Genomic DNA, 21,685 nt, shown 5'->3' on the forward strand with positions numbered 1-21,685 from the left:
TTTCGCGATCGAGAAGTCTCTTCATCCTCAACGGATGACTGTGTGGTGTGCAATGTCCAGTCAAGGAATAATCGGTGCGATATTCCTTGATGGCACGGTGAGTACCGAACGGTACGTGAAGGTTTTGGAAGATGATTCAATCCGCATTATCCAAAGTGACCCTGATTTCGGCGAGATGTGGTTCATGCAAGGCGGAGTTCGACCCCACCGAAGCAGGAGAGTGCTTGATGTCCTGGAGGAGCACTTTGGGGACCGCATTCTGGCTCTGTGGTATCCAGAGGCCACTGGCATGGGCCTCGATTGGCCGCCATATTCTCCGGATCTGAACACATGCGACTCCTTTTGTGGGGCTATATTAAAGATGAGGTGTACAGCAATATTCCCAAAACCATTGCTGAGCTGAAAACAGCCATTCAGGAGATCATCGACAGCATCGATGTCCCGACACTTCATGCAGAATTTCGCTATTCGTCTGCGCCACATCATTGCCAATGATGAGAGGCATATCGAATATGTCATAACCTAAATCTGAATATCTGTAATGACGTTTACCTGTTGAATAAGGTGTGTGCAGGCCGTAGTTTGTAACTAATCTACGTTTTTTCCATATAGTTCAATAATTGTCACCCTGTATCTCCCCGTGTTAATCAACCTGTACGGACAATATCAGGAAAGTACATTGACAAGAAATTTGGAAAATGAACTGAAGTTCATATTGAAGAAACAAAAAATTTAAGGCTTCCATGCGATGACAATGCAATTCTTTCGGAGACGACAATGGACTCGCGAACATTGAATGGAATGCACAGTGACTTGAAAAGAAGTTATAAGATTGACATCAATAAAATTTAAAGGAAGGCAATAACAAATACTCAAATATGGCAGGTGAATCTGGAGGAATTAGAGCAGACAATCAGAGGCAAAAACATAATAAAGGACTTTTGCTATTCGAGCAGCAACGTTACTAAGGACGGCAAAATTGAAGAGCATTTAAAAAGCAAACTGCCAATAGCAAGAAAAGCATTTCTGAGAAAAAGTATATGTTAATATGAAGTTATGCGTTAGGATGTCTTTGCTGAAAATATTTGAGTGGAGTGCAGGCTAACAATTAAAGAGCATGTAAAACGCAATCTGCCAATAGCAAGAAAAGCATTTCTGAGAAAAAAGAATGTGTTAATATGAAGTTATGCGTAAGAATGTCTTTGCTGAAAATATTTGACTGGACTGCAGGCTAACATGGAAGTGAATCGTTGACTAACAAGCTTACTGACAATGTTAGATTAGAATAATTTATAAGATATTGTTATAGAACATTATGTGGGTGGATCGGGTTAGTAATGAAGAAGAAAGCTTTACGACACAGCACAAATAAAAGAAGGGATAGGCTAATAGGACGTGGCCGGAGGCGTAAAAGAAAATTTAATTCGGCGATGGACGGAGGTGTGAGGATAAAAACTTCAGAATGAAACCAAAGCTACAATACAGTTATCAGTTTCAGAGGGATGTAAGTTGCAGTTGCTGCGCAAAGATGAAAACGCTTGCAGACTACAGTAAAAAGCTGCATCAGGCCAGTCTCCAGACTGAGGAAAACAACAACCAGCTTTCGGTGGGGTAACTCTCACATCAAGAAGGGCATTGGCAGTAGTTTTCTTTCATCAGAATCTATCTGCACACGACTTGTTGCTCCCTAAGTAAAAAGGCGCTGCAGTCTGGAACCGCAAGACCGCTACGGTCGCAGGTTCGAATCCTGCCTCGGGCATGGATGTTTGTGATGTCCTTAGGTTAGTTAGGTTTAACTAGTTCTAAGTTCTAGGGGACTAATGACCTCAGAAGTTGAGTCCCATAGTGCTCAGAGCTCCCTAAGTAATAACTCGAGGAACAGGGCAGTACACATACATAAACACATTTTATTGCTGTTAACATCCAACTTGGAGACAAGCGATTTCGTTCTTAGACAATAGCATGAACAGAAATTCGTCAAACGTAGTAAAATTTCTATTTTTGGAATAACTGACGTGATGAGTTTGAAAATATCTAATAGTGCAAGAATGAAGTTTGACAGGCAATAGAAACATCTCACTGTATCTCAATTGTAAGTCTCTTTAGAACCCTTTCATCTGAATGATCTCCAGTCAGTAATAACAGTCTGAAATATATTCCGTTACTTCAGCCGATTCACTATGGTCACTATTTTATTGAGTAACAGCCACACTTTCTGCTTTCTTCTGTCTACGTCCGTACTGATTGCCTTCCAATTTAGCATTGCTACGGGATTTTCGCTGCTGTGTCATTTTGCGTGCTGCAACGATTTCTGTCGCTACCCTGTACGTTTCCGCTGCGAGCACGCACGGCTGTGGAGTGTTTCGATGAGCAAGCAGGTCAAGACTGTTAGACTATGTAAACAATTTTTTAATAAACCTTAGAGCAAAATGTACAGATTATATAACACTGATTTTGACACCTTGCCACCACAGGGAAGAAAATGATACGGAATTACTTGTAATAACTGATACTGATCTTTAGCAAGGTATTTACTGTACAGAGACCTGTAGCTGAAGTAGTCTGTTGCAATTATTCGAGAGTCTAAGTCACGGCAAACAGTTGCTAATTTTCCACTCCACTGCAGTTTGTGACAGAACAATATACTGTATCTGTCAAAACATCGCACTGCAATACCTTAGAAATTTTACTTCATGTCGAACAAAATTACAGTGAAGCGCAGCACAACATTTAACGATGTCTCCCACAAATTCAAGAGAGTACTGTATTTTATGTTCACCGGGGGCCTAGAAACGACGGAGAGGCTCCGTCCCCGCCGCAGCCGCAGTGGTCCACAACCCCACGACTACTACCGCAGTCCACCCCTCCGCCGCCCCAGACCGAACCACTCTTTTAGGGTTATTGTGCTGTTCGGTCCCCGGTGGACACGCCCCCCCCCCCCCCTCCCCGGGAACGTCTCACACCAGACGAGTGTAACCCCTATGTTTGCGTGGTAGAGTTATGGTGGTGTACGCATACGTGGAGAACTTGTTTGCGTAGCAATCGCCAACATAGTGTAGCTGAGGCGGAATAAGGGGAACCAGTCCACATTCGCCGAGGCAGATGGAAAACCGCCTAAAAACCATCCACAGACCGGCCAGTTCACCGGGCCTCGACACAAGTCCACCGGGCGGATTCGTGCCGGGGACCAGGCGCTCCTTCCCACTCCGGAAAGCCGTGCGTTAGACTGCTCGGCTAACCGGGCAGGCTAATTCAAGAGACTAGTTGAAAGTTCGATGTAAATGCGCCACTTATTGGCTAATATTCCATACGTGCACTGCCTGACAAAAAAAGTGAAGCACCCGGAAGACAGGGTCGGACGTCAATGTAACTGCGTTACATTACCATCGGCGGGTGTATAAAGGATTGCAGTTGCAATTTGACAAATAGAGCAGCCACCGCAGTAAGTTAATATACATATGTGGTCTGGTTCGGCATATAAGGGGCGTGAACAGCGTCAAATGTTGAGTGTTCACTGTGAACGACACAGAGATGCTGCATACTCGTACGAGACAGCGTTGGCAGCAGGTGACAGAATTTGAAAGAAGCCTCAATCGTGCCATGAGTGCGCTGCTGTTAACACCACAACAGAAATGGTTGCGTCTGAAGTGGTGCCACGGCCGGGAGGCCTGGGCAGTTGGTGAATGGCGTCGCAATGTGTTCAGTGGTGAATCGCAGTCCATCAGTACCGTGGATGAGTATGGCGCCGCCTGGGGAGAGGTCCCTTTCTTCCAGTGCTTTGGAGAGGCACAGTGGGGGTAATCCTGGCATCATGTGGTGTGCAGCATCGGATATGACTTCAGGCCACGAATGATAGTGATTGAGGGAACACGACGGCTCAGTGGTACGTCAAAGACATCCTGCGTAAACCGGCCGGAGTGGCCGAGCGGTTCTAGGCGCTACAGTTTGGAACCGCGCGACCGATACGGTCGCAGGTTCCAATCCTGCTTTGGGCATGGATGTGTGTGATGTCCTTAGGTTAATTAGGTTTAAGTAGTTCTACGTTCTAGGGGACTGATGACCTCAGCAGTTAAGTCCCATAGTGCTCACAGCCATTTGAACCATTTCTGAACATCCTGCGTCCCATGCCAGCAGTTTAGAGACACTTTTAAACAGGACAGTGTTCATTTACACATGGTCCGTGTCTCTGTGAGCTGTGTGCGTGAATTCAGGTATTCCAGAGGTCAGCTAGATCCCCAGATCTGTCCCTGGTAGAACATGCGTGAGAACATCGCGGGCGTCAACTCTGCCCCAGTGCCAATATCCATGATGTCAAGGACTAGTTACAACAGTTGTGGGTCAGCTTGCATCGGGAAGGTATACAACGGCTTTATGATGTTCTTCCCAATCGAATCTATGCAAGAATCCCGGCCAGAAGAGTTGAAACTTTATACTGATAACTGGGCTTGTACTGCCAAGTTGTTTGTAAATTTGCCTCTATTTTCTAATCTCTGTAACACCACCTATGCTCTCAAATCGTGAAGTTTCATTTCGCAACCTGCTGCCCTTCTGAGTACCTTACTTTTTTCTTCAGGCAGTGTACATTCAGTAAGATGTCTTGCTGCATCAACAAGGTAATAAGGGCTCTATTGTCCAAAGATAAAGGTCTTACTGCAAAAGATCGCATCTCGTTCTGAGGTGAACCGAAAGCTACGTCCGCAACAAATACAAATGGCGTATCCGTTGTTCCAGGATACATCAGTTGTTATTGGAAAATTGGAAATTTGTGGTAAGTTCTTTGGGACCAAACGGCTGAGGTAATCGGTCCCTAGGCTGACACACTACTTAATCTAACTTAAACTAACTTACGCTAAGGACAGCACACAGACCCATGGCCAAAGGAGGATCAAACCTCCGGCGGGGGGAGCCGCGAGAACCGCGACGAGGCGCCTTAGGCCGCACGGCTACCCTCAGATGTTATGTATAGAATTATTTTCCCAAAGTTCTCGTTCATAGAGAGATATAATTTGTTTTTCTTCTTAATAACAACGCTTGTAGCAGCCACAACTACTTCCTCCATGCGAAACATTTCGTAGCTGGTACGTCTGCAATAACATGTCGACTCGCGACAGTTCAGCGACTATGAGCGGAGGATTTGTGCTCTGTACGCCGAAGAATGACTGCAACAAGCGGCACACCGCATCCAGACACGTGACCTTCCATCTGAAAGGATTCGCTGCACCAACGATCACACCGTCGTTTCTATTACAGTATAATACAGCAGTTATTCCTGGCTACAATAATCTGTGTATTTGTTTCTCTTCCCAACACACTTCATTGTTCAAGTCAGAACTCTCATACAGTGTGCGCAAAACGACTTGGCCCATACCTGTGCCGACGGTGTGAAGGGGAAGGGGAAAGTGGCAGTGGTGGGGGCTCCATTGTGAATGACCACCGAGCAGTAGGGAGGCTGCAGTTCGGCAGCTGAAATCTGTGCACAAAGTTACACGGTCCGGTCACGTTAATGTGACCATCGCCCTCGTTCGATATCAGTGTGTAATAACCATTCATTGACAACAGGTGGCAGCACTAGCAGTGGAGGGTATATAAAGCATGTTGGGGGGTGGGGGAGTGGGGGGGGGGCGTGGAAGACAAGTAGTAATGCCGAAACGGAACGAAATATCTGACGTCCAAAAGGATATGATAATTGGCGTTCAGGCCTAGGATGGAAGCATTTCCGAAACGAAGTTTGTGAACTGTTCGCATGCTGCCATCGTTGAAGTATAACATTCAAATGGCATTATGCAAACTAGTGCTGATGGAACTATTGTGCACCTTAGGCCATAGATGACAGAGGTGAACGACAGCTGTGGGCACGTGTACAGGTGAACAGATTTGCAACGGTTAAGCAACTGACTGCCTAGATGAACCAAGAGGCTACCAACGGTGTCTCCTCAATGACCATTCAGCGAATGTTGCTGTTTATGCCTGGTTCATGCAGCCATGCTGACTGCTGTTCACTGGCGATGAAGGCCGGAATCTGCACACCAATACCGCAACATGACGTCCACTGAGTAGGGACAGGTGACCTTTTCAGATGAAACACGTTTATACCCCATCGGCGTTAAACGTCTGAAAGTAAACGCCCTGCAACTATAATTGGAAGAGTCCCGGCTGGAGGAGGGAGTGTTACGGTCTGGGGAATGTTTTCGTGGTATTCCCTGGGTGATCTCGTCATTGTAGAAGGAACAGTGGATCAAAAGCAGTATTCATCTATCCTTGAGGTCCATGTTCACGCCTACATGCAGTTTGTTTTTCCTCGTCACAATGGCATCTACCAGCAGGGCAATGCAACGTGTCACATGTATGTACGTGGTTTGAAGAGCGTCAGGATGCGTTTACCGTTCTCCCTGTCCACCAAACATTTTGGATTTAAACCCAATCGAGAATCTGTGGGACCACCTCGACTGGGCTGTCTGAACATGATCCACAGCCGGGAAACCCAGTGCACTGCCCACTGCACTGGAGTCTGCATAGCTCCACATCCCTGTCGGTACTTTCCAGAACATCACTGACACTCTTCCTGCACGTGCGCGCTGCAAAAGATTATTCGGACTTTTGGCAGGTGGTCTCATTAATGTGACTGGACCATGTATACTACGAGTAACTTTAAGATACTGCTAGCGAGTCTGCAAGCGCTCGTATTAACGTGTTTGTCTGTATGACCAATAAGATGAATATGAACGTTGAAAGACAGTAATAGTTTCTCTCCAGTGTAAGGAAAACAAGAAATACTCACATAAACAAAAGATAACAAAGGGTCATTCCAAGCAAGACAAAAAACGGCCATATGCTGTACAAAGGAAATTTCACCTACATCGATATCTACGTGATTACTCTGCTATTCACAATAAAGTGCCTGGCAGAGGGTTCACTGAACCACCTTCAAGCCGTCTCTCTACCGTTCCACTCTCGAACGGCACGCGAGAAAAACACAAAAAAGGGGTACAAAAAATTAGCATAGTGAGAATGTCGTTTCCTATGATACTGACAATGTAAAATATAGAATATGTGTCACATGGAAATTATATGTCCATCTCCTGGCACCTATGGTGTGCGAAGATTGCAGTGCCATACTTTGTAGCAAAAAGGTACCAACGAGCATGCTCGAAGTTTGTAGGCGACTGTCAGTTGAGGCAGCCGCACCCTTGGAACTACGGGTTGGGATCGCGCAGCACTCACGAAGAGAATGCTTTACTGCGCTGGTGCCACGTTATTTTGCGCAAGCGATACTCACACGACATTTTCTCGTGGCTCTCTGTGTGCTTGAATGCGATGTGTCTGTAAGCATCCTTGTTTCAGGCATCGCTCTGCAGACCTCGCCCGCAGCGTTGGCTGCCTACATCCTGGAAAAATTCTCCACGTGGACGAATCCAAGCTGGAAGTCTCTCCCGGACGGTGGTCTGACGCGCAAGTACACCCTCACTGACCTGCTGGACAACATCATGATCTACTGGGTCACTGGCTCCATCACCACCTCAGTCCGACTGTACAGCGAGTCCTTCAATAAGGCGCAATACGCGTTGAATCTTGAGTCGTAAGTAACACTCAACTGTAGTTGATAATATCTTCTCGAGATTCCTGTCGCGTTATGTGCGTCAACTTCAACTAGCTTACGACTTAGTACACCTTAGCCTTCGTTACGTGGTCGATGGCGTCGTCCTCACACAGCAGCACTATCGTCTGTGGTACCCAGTTCACTCTCATATGAATCTATGTTTTCAGCAAGGTTAATGCGTAGTACAAAGATAAACTAACTGTTTTCTACTACCTTTCTTTTTTGTGAAAGGAAGCTCAATTCTTACAATTTTTTACTGCTGTTGAAAAGTATGTCGGTACCGGGTGCTTATAATCAAAGTGCAAGTACTCGCGGAGGTACAGCGTGGGCTGTAACTATCATATGGCAGAGAAACTTGATAAATAAGCCAATGCGTTAATTCGGAACAGAGTTACACTGGAAAAATAATAGTTCCAGTTATGGCCACCAGGTGCAAATCTAGCGCTGTACAGCATCTCGTCGACGTCTCCGGTACTCATATTGAGCAAATTGTGTAAGCGGCAGATCCACAGAGCCAGGTTTGCACCTTTTGGCCAAAACTGGAACTAATTTTTCCCAGCGTAATTCGGTTCTGCGTTAATGCACTAAAATATATACCAGGTTTTGCTTCTATAAGATAATTGCATCTCATACTGGACCTGTGTGACTAGCTGCGTTTTTATTATAGCCACCTGGCATGTTAGATTTCACTCAACAACGGTATCTTAACTGTAGTGTAGCTTCCTAACAGGGTAAAGCTCTGCGTCAGTCTTGCCTTTCGCCAGCAACAGTCGTATCGACTGAGACATGTCGATAACAAAATCAAAGATACCTTAACTGTTTCCTTCCTGTTTTCCGAACATCCAGAGGCTCTCACACGTATCTTGCAGGACTAGAATCATCATCTTCCCTTTCAGGGATCAGGCGTAATGTCTGTTCTATCTTCGTGGGTCAGCCTTATTCCTGCCCTCTCTTCTCGGGTCCTGTAACACAGTCTGTCACCTTTCTCCCCCTGCGTAGGTTTTGTTATTTTAAGTTTGTTAATGACAGTAAACTGTTGTCGAAGGAAAGATACATTAAACTGCCAATAAGAAAAGAAAACGTGTAATCATAACATTTGAAAGAAGGAATTAGCTTTGTCAGTTTTTCGTTACGGAATAAAATTGTTTTTACTCGTTTGAGTTTACTTTCATTCTCGAGCAAGAACTGGCTTCGTATCAAACAGTCGTTGGAAAGCAGCGTGCCTGGTGACAAGAAACCGTATTATCGTTGATGCAAAGAGTTAGTTTTGCATAATAGTAATAATAATTATTATAATCGGACTTATTTTAAAATATGGAAAAAAGACAGCGCACTTGTGGCACGCGATCCTCGCGTCACAGGACTGATTACTTCCAGCTAATTTACAGGCTAAAAATTATACAAAACAAACTTCATTATCTCTGGAAGCAGGGTTTCGTACAATGCTGCCAAAATAAAGAGGAAATAAGAAAAACAGCATTACTACACTCCTGGAAATGAAAAAAAGAACACATTGACACCGGTGTGTCAGACCCACCATACTTGCTCCGGACACTGCGAGAGGGCTGTACAAGCAATGATCACACGCACGGCACAGCGGACACACCAGGAACCGCGGTGTTGGCCGTCGAATGGCGCTAGCTGCGCAGCATTTGTGCACCGCCGCCGTCAGTGTCAGCCAGTTTGCCGTGGCATACGGAGCTCCATCGCAGTCTTCAACACTGGTAGCATGCCGCGACAGCGTGGACGTGAACCGTATGTGCAGTTGACGGACTTTGAGCGAGGGCGTATAGTGGGCATGCGGGAGGCCGGGTGGACGTACCGCCGAATTGCTCAACACGTGGGGCGTGAGGTCTCCACAGTACATCGATGTTGTCGCCAGTGGTCGCCGGAAGGTGCACGTGCCCGTCGACCTGGGACCGGACCGCAGCGACGCACGGATGCACGCCAAGACCGTAGGATCCTACGCAGTGCCGTAGGGGACCGCACCGCCACTTCCCAGCAAATTAGGGACACTGTTGCTCCTGGGGTATCGGCGAGGACCATTCGCAACCGTCTCCATGAAGCTGGGCTACGGTCCCGCACACCGTTAGGCCGTCTTCCGCTCACGCCCCAACATCGTGCAGCCCGCCTCCAGTGGTGTCGCGACAGGCGTGAATGGAGGGACGAATGGAGACGTGTCGTCTTCAGCGATGAGAGTCGCTTCTGCCTTGGTGCCAATGATGGTCGTATGCGTGTTTGGCGCCGTGCAGGTGAGCGCCACAATCAGGACTGCATACGACCGAGGCACACAGGGCCAACACCCGGCATCATGGTGTGGGGAGCCATCTCCTACACTGGCCGTACACCACTGGTGATCGTCGAGGGGACACTGAATAGTGCACGGTTCATCCAAACCGTCATCGAACCCATCGTTCTACCATTCCTAGACCGGCAAGGGAACTTGCTGTTCCAACAGGACAATGCACGTCCGCATGTATCCCGTGCCACCCAACGTGCTCTAGAAGGTGTAAGTCAACTACCCTGGCCAGCAAGATCTCCGGATCTGTCCCCCATTGAGCATGTTTGGGACCGGATGAAGCGTCGTCTCACGCGGTCTGCACGTCCAGCACGAACGCTGGTCCAACTGAGGCGCCAGGTGGAAATGGCATGGCAAGCCGTTCCACAGGACTACATCCAGCATCTCTACGATCGTCTCCATGGGAGAACAGCAGCCTGCATTGCTGCGAAAGGTGGATATACACTGTACTAGTGCCGACATTGTGCATGCTCTGTTGCCTGTGTCTATGTGCCTGTGGTTCTGTCAGTGTGATCATGTGATGTATCTGACCCCAGGAATGTGTCAATAAAGTTTCCCCTTCCTGGGACAATGAATTCACGGTGTTCTTATTTCCATTTCCAGGAGTGTATTTAACACAGAGTGCAAATCACAGGAATGATACAAACTTATATCACCAGTGCTCAAAGAATGAGAGAGGAATATAAATTTTATTAGTTTAACAAAAAAAGGAAAGGAAATGTCTTTCACAGATAATTGATAGACAAAGATGAAGATGACTTTCTGAGACATAAGCTTATCTCTAATATTGAAATGTCAAGTTCAGGTACGGTGGCTGCTTGAAATGAAATGCGTTGTTATAGAGTACTAAGATTTCCTTTCCATATGATCCTTCAATTTATACCTATTTTCATCTTTTCTATTGTTTATTGGTTCACCTTTCAACTCTCTTTAATATATATATACTGTTATTTAATTTTCCGCGTCGTTTCACAGCTATTAGGAACCTCATTTCAGATGCTTCGAATATTACGTTTTGTTCAGTAAATGTCCAAGTTACACTGTCATAGTTTTATAAAATTTAGTTTATTTCCTCTCCTTATGTTTTAAAGTTCTGTTTACAGTGCGATAGGGTCTACATATTTTCGAGTTTTACACGTTTTATGTGTATCTTGATCGTCTAGATAACTTATTTAATTTCCAAGATAGGAAAACATTTTACTTGTTCTACTATCATTCATAAATGATAGTTTTTATGTTATATGTTTGACTCGTGGAAATGCAATTACGTTTGCCTTAGCAACAGAGATCTGGCATAGTAACTTTAGTTTGTGGACAGCAGTTGCAGTTTATCTTCATCATAATATGTAATTAACTGTGATTCTTCAATTTCTCCAGGCGTATTTTATGACGAAATAAATCTCGGGTGAACAGCCTGGTATGAGTGTGCATAGGACACAATAGTTCGGCAATCGACCACGTTGCCGTCATCAGGTGCGCTGACGTACTGACCGTCGGTGGGCCGGCGCCATGTGTATATAGGACAATCCCTCTCCCGTTCCTCCCTCAGGCGCTTCCTATGAGTCAGTGCGGTCCGCGTCCCGCGCTCGGTCCACGTACAGCGTCCGTTCTCCCGCCGTCTGGGCGCTGCGTCCTAGGTCTTCTCGTTCAGAGGAGTCTGCCGGCACCGCTCTCGTTGTTCTTCCCTCCTCCCCCGAAGTCGGTACCCTCTGGGAAATATCCTTTTTCTTCTTAATCCGGGTGATCGCGGTTTTCCACGCCTTGCTAAGGATGTAACCGCTGTCACGATTTAGTTGTGGCTCCCTTACTCTGACATCTATGGCTTCTTTGATGACACAGTCCCAGTGTTTGGAAGTCTGTGTCAGGACTTTGGTTTGGTCATAATCCATGCTGTGGAGTTCCGACAGGCAATGCTCAGCGATTGCCGACTTACTGGGCTGTTGCAGTCTAGTGTGCCGTTGATGTTCTCGGCATCGGTCCTCAATGGTACGAATGGTCTGCCCTGTGTATACAGTACCGCATTGGCAAGGTATCTGATAAACCCCTGATTTACGTGGACCAAGGCTGTCCTTGACACTAGCAAGAAGGCTCTTGGTTTTTCTTGGAGGATAGAAGATGGTTTTCACTTGGTGTTTACCTAAACTGCGTCCAATTTTTCCGGATAAGGCCCCACAAAACGGAATAATAGCCAAGGCCGCCTCCTCCTGAGGTTCATCCTCATTTTCCGCCGGTGTTGCAGGTCTGGGATGTACAGCCTTCCGAATTTGCCCTTCCTTGTAACCGTTCCTCCGAAACACGGTCTTCAGATGGTCCAGTTCTTGTTGGAGACTGTCCCTGTCGGAGAGGGTGTCATCTCTGTGTACAAGAGTTTTGAGCACGCCATACTTTTGCCATAATTTTGTTCCTATACACGCTGTGGCCCAAAGTGCCGTCAGCTCGTGTTCTAATCAAAACATCTAGGAAAGGGAGCATCCCATCCGTTTCGATCTCCATGGTCATCAGCGACGAACAAGCGTTTATTTGTGTTTCGTATGATATTTTTAAACCATAGTGACCTACGAATTTCCACTCTCTCAAGAGACTGTCGCTATATAGAGGACGAATCACCTAAAACTTGAACCGCAAATATTGCGGAAATGGAAAGTGCTATTGGTATGCGGTTTTCACAGAATGGATTGGTAGTCAGGGGCTCGTATTGTTACTCGATAAACAGATTGTAATGCACTTCTAAAGTCTGTTTTTGTGTAAACATAGACGTTTTTGAATTGGACAATGCCTATTGACATTAGCAGACAGAAAGTAGGGTAAATTAGAATGTCAGTGGTGTTAGTTGCGGAATTCTATTGTGAGTCGTTTACGAGATATCGTATTTTGAAAAATTTCCACACGGACACTGGTTTGTGCCATTCGCGGCAAGATATCCCAATACATGTCAACCATCTCGGCAATTATTTATCAGCGTCTTCAGCCAGTGTCGTGAAAGTTGTAGCGTAACACCTAGACAACGTAACAGAAGGAAAGAGTTGACGACAAAAGAGGGGAAAACAAATGTTCTTGGTGCTGTTGTAGTTCATCCGCACGGTAGCTCCAGCGCAATCGCACGAGGAAGTGACATGAGTCAGGCAAGAGTCCCACGCATTCTCCATCGACATAGGTTCCATTCCCATCACATCTCTCCCCATAAAGAACTGCATGGAAACGGTTATGAGAATCATGTTACTTTCTGTACATGGGCATTAAAACAGGGTATCTTGTTTAGTGGTGAAGCCACATTTACCAGTCATGGCAAGGTAAACCGCCGAAACATGCACTACTGGTCTGCTGACAATCCCCGCTGGCTTCGTCAGGTGGAACGTCAGCGTCCATGCCGTGTAAACGTGTGGTGTGGGATAGTGAACCATCAGCTCATAGGCACGTGTTTCATATACGGAACACCGAACGCGCGTAAGTACCGCAGCCTCCTAAAAGGCCGTCTTCCACAGTGGTACCAATATGATGGATGTCCATAGCGCACGAAGTACTACACCATGTCTTCACGAATTGTTCCCAAATCGTTGGATCGGACGCAGAGTACCTGTACCTTGGCCGGCCAGTTCCCCGAATGTGATGCCTGTAGGCCTTTTGCTATGGGGAAAGCTGAAAGAGCTGTCTACAAGGACATACGAACATTCGATGATATGCAACGACGTACTGCTGCATCCTACTGGGTCACTTTTGCTGAAATGCTAGCACGTGTGTAGAAGTCGTTCGATAGCAGACTGGAAGCGTGTATTGCCGTTGCCGGTGGTCATTTTGAACACAGCTTGTGATGGTCAGTTGTCTCGTTACTAGTCAGAATCCACATACCTAGTGTACACATTTGCGTTGTTCTTTAGTGTGTGCTACCACATGTATTGTATTATACAAGTGTCGGTATGAGAACTTTTCAAAATACGATATCTCGTAAACGACTCGCACTAGAATCCTGCAACAAACACCAACGACATTCTAGTTTACCCTACCTTTACTATGTTATTGTCAACAGGCATTGCTCCATTTAAAAATGCGAATGTTTGCACAGAAAATACTCTAGAGTATTATTACAATCTGTTGATTGGCTAGCAATACCAGACCCTGACTACCAATTCATTCCGTGAAAACCGCGCATCAATAGCACTTTCCATTTCCGCAATCTCTGCTGTGCATATTTTAGGTGGCTTACCCTGTATATTAAAAATAACGTGGGACATATCATACTTATCTAACACCCAAATTTACTTCAATTTTGTGAGATACTTTGAGCCATTTTTAATGTGTCCTTTAGTAATTTTATGTCTTTCCGTACGAGAATGATATGCCTGGGGTATTCTCGTTCTTGCATTATCCTGCAGATATTCTAACATCTCTGTACCAAGTAATACAGCGGTGGATAGTTTATGGGTTGCTTCCGAAATGAATCTGTCTCTCTCCAGCGAAGTACATGCTGTAGTGGAAGTTCTTGTGTTAAAACTGTGTCTAGAACTGGAACTTGATTTAACAGCAATGCATTATCGGCAAATTAGTTTTATTGTAGCATTCACTCCACTACAGGGTGAGAAATACATTACGGTAACGATCAGAAGGCAGTGGTAAATCCGCTCTCCGCTGTATCCTGTCTACTTACCAGGTGTAAAAGTGTGAAACCGGAATTTGGTTGCAATAACTACACGTCTGTTGTTTGAAACTGATAAACAATATTTTATTCAAAATAATCTCAATTTCTATTTATACATTTCTCCCGCCTCTCCGGCAGGCTATGAATGCCACGAAAAAAAAAAAAAAAAAAAAAGCTTCTTCCTTTGAAGCGAACCATTTTCGTACATTTTCATACGAATTAAAGCGTTGTTCAGCGAGAGCGTGGCCCAGTGATGCAAATAGATGAAAATCGGACGCAGCCAAGTCTGGAAAATAAGCCGCATGCCCTAGTATTTCCCAACTGAACGCCTCGATCGTTGCTCTGACCCGTTTTGGTGTGTGTGATGCGGCGTTATCATGGAACAATATGATTTTGTGTTGCCTTTTTCTATATGCCAGTCGTCTTTCACGCAATGCTCGATTTAAATCCATCATTTGCTGTTGCTAGCAATCAATGTTAACAGTTTCACCAGGTTTAGCATCTCATAATAGATGACACACTTACGATCCCACCAAACACAGAGCATTGTCTTCTTTCCAAAGCGATTTGGTTTTGCAATGGATGTCGATGGTTTACCTGGATTCACCCACGATTTACGACGCTTAGGATTCTCAAAATATATCCATTTTTCATCACCTATCACTATTCGTTGGAGAAACGTCTTTCTTTTGTATCTGGCGAGCAGCATTTCAAAAGTGATCTTTCGATTTGCTTGCTGTCTTTCATTCAGTTCATGCGAAACCCGTTTTCCCACTTTCTGCGCCTTTCCTATATCTTTCAAGCGAAAAGAAACGGCTTTCTGCATGACATTTAATTATTCCGCGAGTGCCTGTTGAGTTTGAGTATAATTTTCATCCAATAAAGCCTGCAGTTCGTTGTCTTCGAACTTTTTCAGTGGTTTCCCGAGCTCGTCGTTTCTCACGTCTAAATGACCACTTATGAATTTTTTTAACCACTCGAAACACTGTGTTTTCCCAAGAGCATGCTCGCCGAGAGTTTCGACAAGCAGTCGATGCGATTCTGCAGCAGTTTTCTTCAAATGATAATAGAAAACCCTACGGGTTACTGTGTGTTGACATCCGTCGTCAGCCTTTATAGAAAGCAGATGGCGCTGCAGACGCGGTCTCATGGGCCCTACGCTAGAGAGCCTGTATAGGGAGAGAGTGGCCAGCCGGACGATACGGCGGCCATTTTTCTGCCAAACTGCGGGCGGGCCAGTAGTGGAGTACACATTCACCGAATCAAAAGCACAAGACAATATGGCGAAATCATTCGTTAAAAGCCTTTCTTTATAGCTATAATATACTCATAGTAGCCTACTACGTACAGCACAGGAAAATTTGATACAGTGGCTGTAAAAATTATTCGTTACTTGGATTTATCTCCTTTAAAATTCGTTTACTAGACATATTGCAATGAAAGTAACGTAAATAAAAAAAATATAGTGTATAGCATTTGTTTTGTATCGGAAGTGCATAACGCTAAAGATTTAATGTACCTGTATTACGTCAGATGAATGAAAGTCGTAAGCAGTTGTTTACTTGTGACATGAAAAAAGTGTGAGACGTATTAGTACTTCTTGTCACGTCTTCAAACTTTATGCATGTCACAAGTAAACAACTGCTTACGACTTGAATACCTCTCGTAGATAACAAACGAAAAAGATTACAAAAATCAGGTAATGTTAAATGTAGGCTACTGTAATAACGACCAAATATAACAAGAAAACTACCGTATCCCTTCTACCCCACAGTAAGTAGGCCTATTAAAAACTGTCTTCAAGAGTACCTACAATTATTTACTAGGAATAATGTTTCAGCAACCATTGCGTGGAAATGCTAACATGCGAAATCCACCTTCGCCTCTATTGGAACAACCAAATGCAGCACAACCTGGCATCGTTTACAAACGTCTGCAGAACGAATTACAGATGTCAAAACCAATTCTGTACAAGTACTAACGTGTTTACTTCAAACATGTAGGCCTACCGACTTCATCACAAAACGCTTCATTATTTCAAGTCGTATTTAAGATCGCAAACGCTAATTACGTACTAAAAACGATATACAACTAACTCGAACATGCGTGCACCACGCATAACAAGTCTTTCAATAATTCAAATACCTTTTAATCGTTTCCAAAAGTCCTCTGAACTTCAGTTCAACTCAAAAGCACGGCGAACATAAGAAGCGCGAGAGACGTTTGGCAGAAAAATGGCGCCAAAGCTAATCAACCAATCACGGGCAACTTCACCTATGGCCACTCTCTCTGTATACAGGCTCTCTACCCTACACATACGGCTAGCACCTTCTATAGGGAAATTCCGGTTTCACACTTTTACATCTGGTTGAGTCAGCCAGCGAGACGCGTTCCGTTAGTAATGTTGGCAAGAGTGTTGTTCGCGAAAAACTGTTTCCGGCCCAGTGTGTCATTTTAGTCTTTCAGGAAGTTTCAATGTTAGGTGTATTGAGGATCACCTTAGGAGGTTTTCTTGTTGCGCCCTTACACGAAGACGGAATAAAGAGGAGGGATGTGTTTACAGACAACACGAGTGTAATTACCTATTTTTCAGCATTCCAAATGTGACCCCGACGGCGTGCGCGCAGTTCGTGAACGAGCTAATATTCACGCCGGAGTCCCTGGTGCGCGACAAGCACGTGAACCTGGTGCGCTACACCGTCCTGCCGCGGGGAGGCCACTTCGCCGCCTTCGAGGAGCCGCAGCTGCTCGCCGACGACGTCTGGGAGTCCATCAGGGCGATACGGCAGCGCAGCAGCAGCGGCAGCGGCAGCGGCAGCGGCTGACGCGTCCGTGCGGGGGCGCACTGCTTCTTCCATCAGTTTCCCAGTCTGCGTTCATTATTCTCAGTGGATGCAATTTTGTAAATAATCGATATCAATAAAGAGGCGAATGTGGTTCGTCAAATTCTCCAACATTTATTGTTATCATTTTAAAGATATGATTTTAAGAACATTTTAACTCGTGCACTGAAGAATGTGACGATATTAGAGGGTTAATTCCCCTCCCTCCATCGGCTCCCCCTTTTTCCTTTTCCTCTCCTCCCCCCTTTTCCCTCCTCATAGGTCCGGGTCCTAACCCCCCCCCCCCCCATCTGCCGCCGTGTCACCTGTTCAGTGCTGTTTTAAGTGAGTGTTCAGTGTTGTGCGCTCCCTGTCAGTGTTGCGAACAGCCACCATACTGTCGCTAGTTGTGTTTTTTATCTCGCGCGAACAGAAACCAGACTGACGCCTTGTTTTTTTTTAAATTGTGCCTGTTCTAACAGTACCACCACTTGTAAAGTAGGTTAGAAATCAGATTAATAATGTTGCTCACGCAGCATATGTTCGCTTTATCGGGCAGCAACAAAGTTATTGACTGTGGATGGTATCATCAGAATGGAAATAATCAAGTCACTGTAAAAAAGTCATTAATTTTGGCACTTATCTTGAATGGATTCCCACGTAGTCAAGTCGTTATGGCTCATCTTGTTGATTCTAGGGTGATTCCACTTTGACTGCTAGAAGGTCCGGATCTGTATTTTAGCAATATTTGAAGACCTAAAAAATGCGCATTTCAGGAAATTCTTAATGATCAAACAATCCCAGATCAGATGAATGGTGTGGTAGAAATAATTTTTGACTTGGTGTTCACGATCCACATTTTTTATTAAACTTCTTGTAAATTCACATATACTTCTTCATAATTGTCACATCATCAAGAAAACAGCTTTGTATTAATCTTCATACACTCCTGGAAATTGAAATAAGAACACCGTGAATTCATTGTCCCAGGAAGGGGAAACTTTATTGACACATTCCTGGGGTCAGATACATCACATGATCACACTGACAGAACCACAGGCACATAGACACAGGCAACAGAGCATGCACAATGTCGGCACTAGTACAGTGTATATCCACCTTTCGCAGCAATGCAGGCTGCTATTCTCCCATGGAGACGATCGTAGAGATGCTGGATGTAGTCCTGTGGAACGGCTTGCCATGCCATTTCCACCTGGCGCCTCAGTTGGACCAGCGTTCGTGCTGGACGTGCAGACCGCGTGAGACGACGCTTCATCCAGTCCCAAACATGCTCAATGGGGGACAGATCCGGAGATCTTGCTGGCCAGGGTAGTTGACTTACACCTTCTAGAGCACGTTGGGTGGCACGGGATACATGCGGACGTGCATTGTCCTGTTGGAACAGCAAGTTCCCTTGCCGGTCTAGGAATGGTAGAACGATGGGTTCGATGACGGTTTGGATGTACCGTGCGCTATTCAGTGTCCCCTCGACGATCACCAGTGGTGTACGGCCAGTGTAGGAGATCGCTCCCCACACCATGATGCCGGGTGTTGGCCCTGTGTGCCTCGGTCGTATGCAGTCCTGATTGTGGCGCTCACCTGCACGGCGCCAAACACGCATACGACCATCATTGGCACCAAGGCAGAAGCGACTATCGCTGAAGACGACACGTCTCCATTCGTCCCTCCAATCACGCCTGTCGCGACACCACTGGAGGCGGGCTGCACGATGTTGGGGCGTGAGCGGAAGACGGCCTAACGGTGTGCGGGACCGTAGCCCAGCTTCATGGAGACGGTTGCGAATGGTCCTCGCCGATACCCCAGGAGCAACAGTGTCCCTAATTTGCTGGGAAGTGGCGGTGCGGTCCCCTACGGCACTGCGTAGGATCCTACGGTCTTGGCGTGCATCCGTGCGTCGCTGCGGTCCGGTCCCAGGTCGACGGGCACGTGCACCTTCCGCCGACCACTGGCGACAACATCGATGTACTGTGGAGACCTCACGCCCCACGTGTTGAGCAATTCGGCGGTACGTCCACCCGGCCTCCCGCATGCCCACTATACGCCCTCGCTCAAAGTCCGTCAACTGCACATACGGTTCACGTCCACGCTGTCGCGGCATGCTACCAGTGTTAAAGACTGCGACGGAGCTCCGTATGCCACGGCAAACTGGCTGACACTGACGGCGGCGGTGCACAAATGCTGCGCAGCTAGCGCCATTCGACGGCCAACACCGCGGTTCCTGGTGTGTCCGCTGTGCCGTGTGTGTGATCATTGCTTGTACAGCCCTCTCGCAGTGTCCGGAGCAAGTATGGTGGGTCTGACACACCGGTGTCAATGTGTTCTTTTTTCCATTTCCAGGAGTGTATATTTAACTTCCACTTTAACCAAACACAAGACTTGACTGTTTTTTACAAAGCGAAATAACAACTTAACTTCTGCAAAGTGAAACAAGGACTCCTCTGTGGGCATTCGCGCCAAAACGGTTACAAGTAAATCAAAGATTATGACAGTCTCACGCCGGCCGCGGTGGTCTAGCGGTTCTGGCGCTGCAGTCCGGAACCGCGGGACTGCTACGGTCGCAGGTTCGAATCCTGCCTCGGGCATGGATGTGTGTGATGTCCTTAGGTTAGTTAGGTTTACGTAGCTCTAAGTTCTAGGGGACTTATGACCTAAGATGTTGAGTCCCATAGTGCTCAGGGCCATTGACAGTCTCACAGAAATGAATACACACAAGAACCGTATCACTGTAATATATCGATACATCGGAGTACCTATACATTAATAAAACCAAATGTGAATATTGTCACAAAAATATGTCTGTTACTTCGCAGAAAAGTAGTACGATATTACTGGTATCGAGAACTGGGGTTGGAGTGTCGTAACGGTCACGTAAATAAAGAACCATTACACTGCCTAATTATTGTGTGTCTTCATCCGCATCGTCACCTCAGTGCGTTTATACTTTAGATTCCACAACTTTCCGCCATTTTACAGTTTTTTATAATGTCACCGTTTTATGACCTTTTTTCTTGTTTGTTTATATTCTCATTAGTTTTTTTAACTTTTCTTTAGGCTGTAGAGCAGCATGTTACGCTGCTACCAGCTCGCCCCTCCCCCCCCCCCCGTGTTGTGAGGGGGGGGGGGTGGATAGAAATGCAATAAAGGAAAAAAAAAAAGCGGGTTCATGTCCACTGGGACTGGGCTATTCAGAGGCCAGAGACTTTCCTGCACGCTGCAACGCACCTTTTATTACTGGCAGAACAAAATATGGAAAAAATATTTAGATGTTACGAAAAAAGTATGCAATGCATTTGAGAACGGTTTGCTTCGGGAGAGGTATGTCACAAGTGCGATGCTTCGATGCAGTTATCAGCATAACATACATCAAGTAAAAATGAATCGTCATAAATAAACGTGTAGCGTCTTCTTTATCATACAAATGTAATTGCATTTGCCTTCTGCTTTGTATGTATCAGGCACTGAGGTTATTGTACATCTTCGTTGTTTGAAAGCATTCTTTGATCTCTAAAATACAGTATTGACTTCCACGTAAAAATTTGATAACAATGATTAGATCGAACTTCAATAAAAAGGACTTCAGGTTCGACTTCGTGCGAAACTAATGTTTAAACAACACGGCGCGATACAGTACTTAGTCGTTCAGCTCTCAAACAATGAGTGCACAGTCCTGATACGTATATGTGAAACAAAAAATACACACACAAAAAAAATTAACATGATCAACAACAGAATTCTAAAAATTACTTGCAGAGACCTTTTAAATTAAACTGAGCTTATTATTCAATAAATCGTACAATGTACAGGCAGCCCTGGAAACATTCCTCCCATCACGTCGTCTACAGCAGCAGAAGTGACTTGCCAAATGACGTAGTCCTCTTTTACACAATATTTTGTTTCAAAAAAATGAAAGTGTCACAGAGACTGTCCTTTCATGATTTCACTTGCAATGTTTACGCACTAAATTCTTTGGCTTTTAATATATTCCATGTTTTATAAGATGTTTTTCTGTACATAGTAATTGGTTTTTTACAAAAAAAGTGAACAATTAACACACCTTTTACAAGATACGCTTCAGGCCCCTTCCCCTCCCCCCCCCCCTCTCCCCGTCACCCCTCTAGTTTGTTTTCAACTTTCGACTTTCAACGTTTATAGTTTTCGAACATTTTTGTTGTCCAACAAAATTAATATTCCATATTGCAACAAATGTATTCATCAATGGAATTGCTTAAGAAAACGTATCGTGTACTCTGCAATTACATTCGCAAAACTCATCGCTTGAAAGGACTCTTTCTTTTTTCGTTCAATAGTTTATT

At 45.4% G+C, this 21,685-nt stretch overlaps 1 protein-coding gene across 2 annotated transcripts in view; it reads left to right on the forward strand.

Annotated features, from left to right (window-relative positions):
- Nucleotides 1-17,485, forward strand: part of LOC126195265 (juvenile hormone epoxide hydrolase 1-like) — a 63,472-nt gene extending 45,987 nt beyond the window's left edge. For both annotated transcript variants that reach the window (XM_049933796.1, XM_049933804.1), the window contains exons 5-6: nt 7,342-7,576; nt 17,123-17,485. In XM_049933796.1, coding sequence (XP_049789753.1) covers nt 7,342-7,576; nt 17,123-17,354 — 467 coding nt within the window. In that variant the 3' untranslated portion in view covers nt 17,355-17,485. The remainder of the gene's footprint in view (nt 1-7,341; nt 7,577-17,122) is intronic.
- Nucleotides 17,486-21,685: the final 4,200 nt, after the last annotated feature.

The sequence above is a fragment of the Schistocerca nitens genome, chromosome 1 (assembly GCF_023898315.1).
Source record: "Schistocerca nitens isolate TAMUIC-IGC-003100 chromosome 1, iqSchNite1.1, whole genome shotgun sequence".
In the NCBI taxonomy this organism is placed as follows: domain Eukaryota; kingdom Metazoa; phylum Arthropoda; class Insecta; order Orthoptera; family Acrididae; genus Schistocerca; species Schistocerca nitens.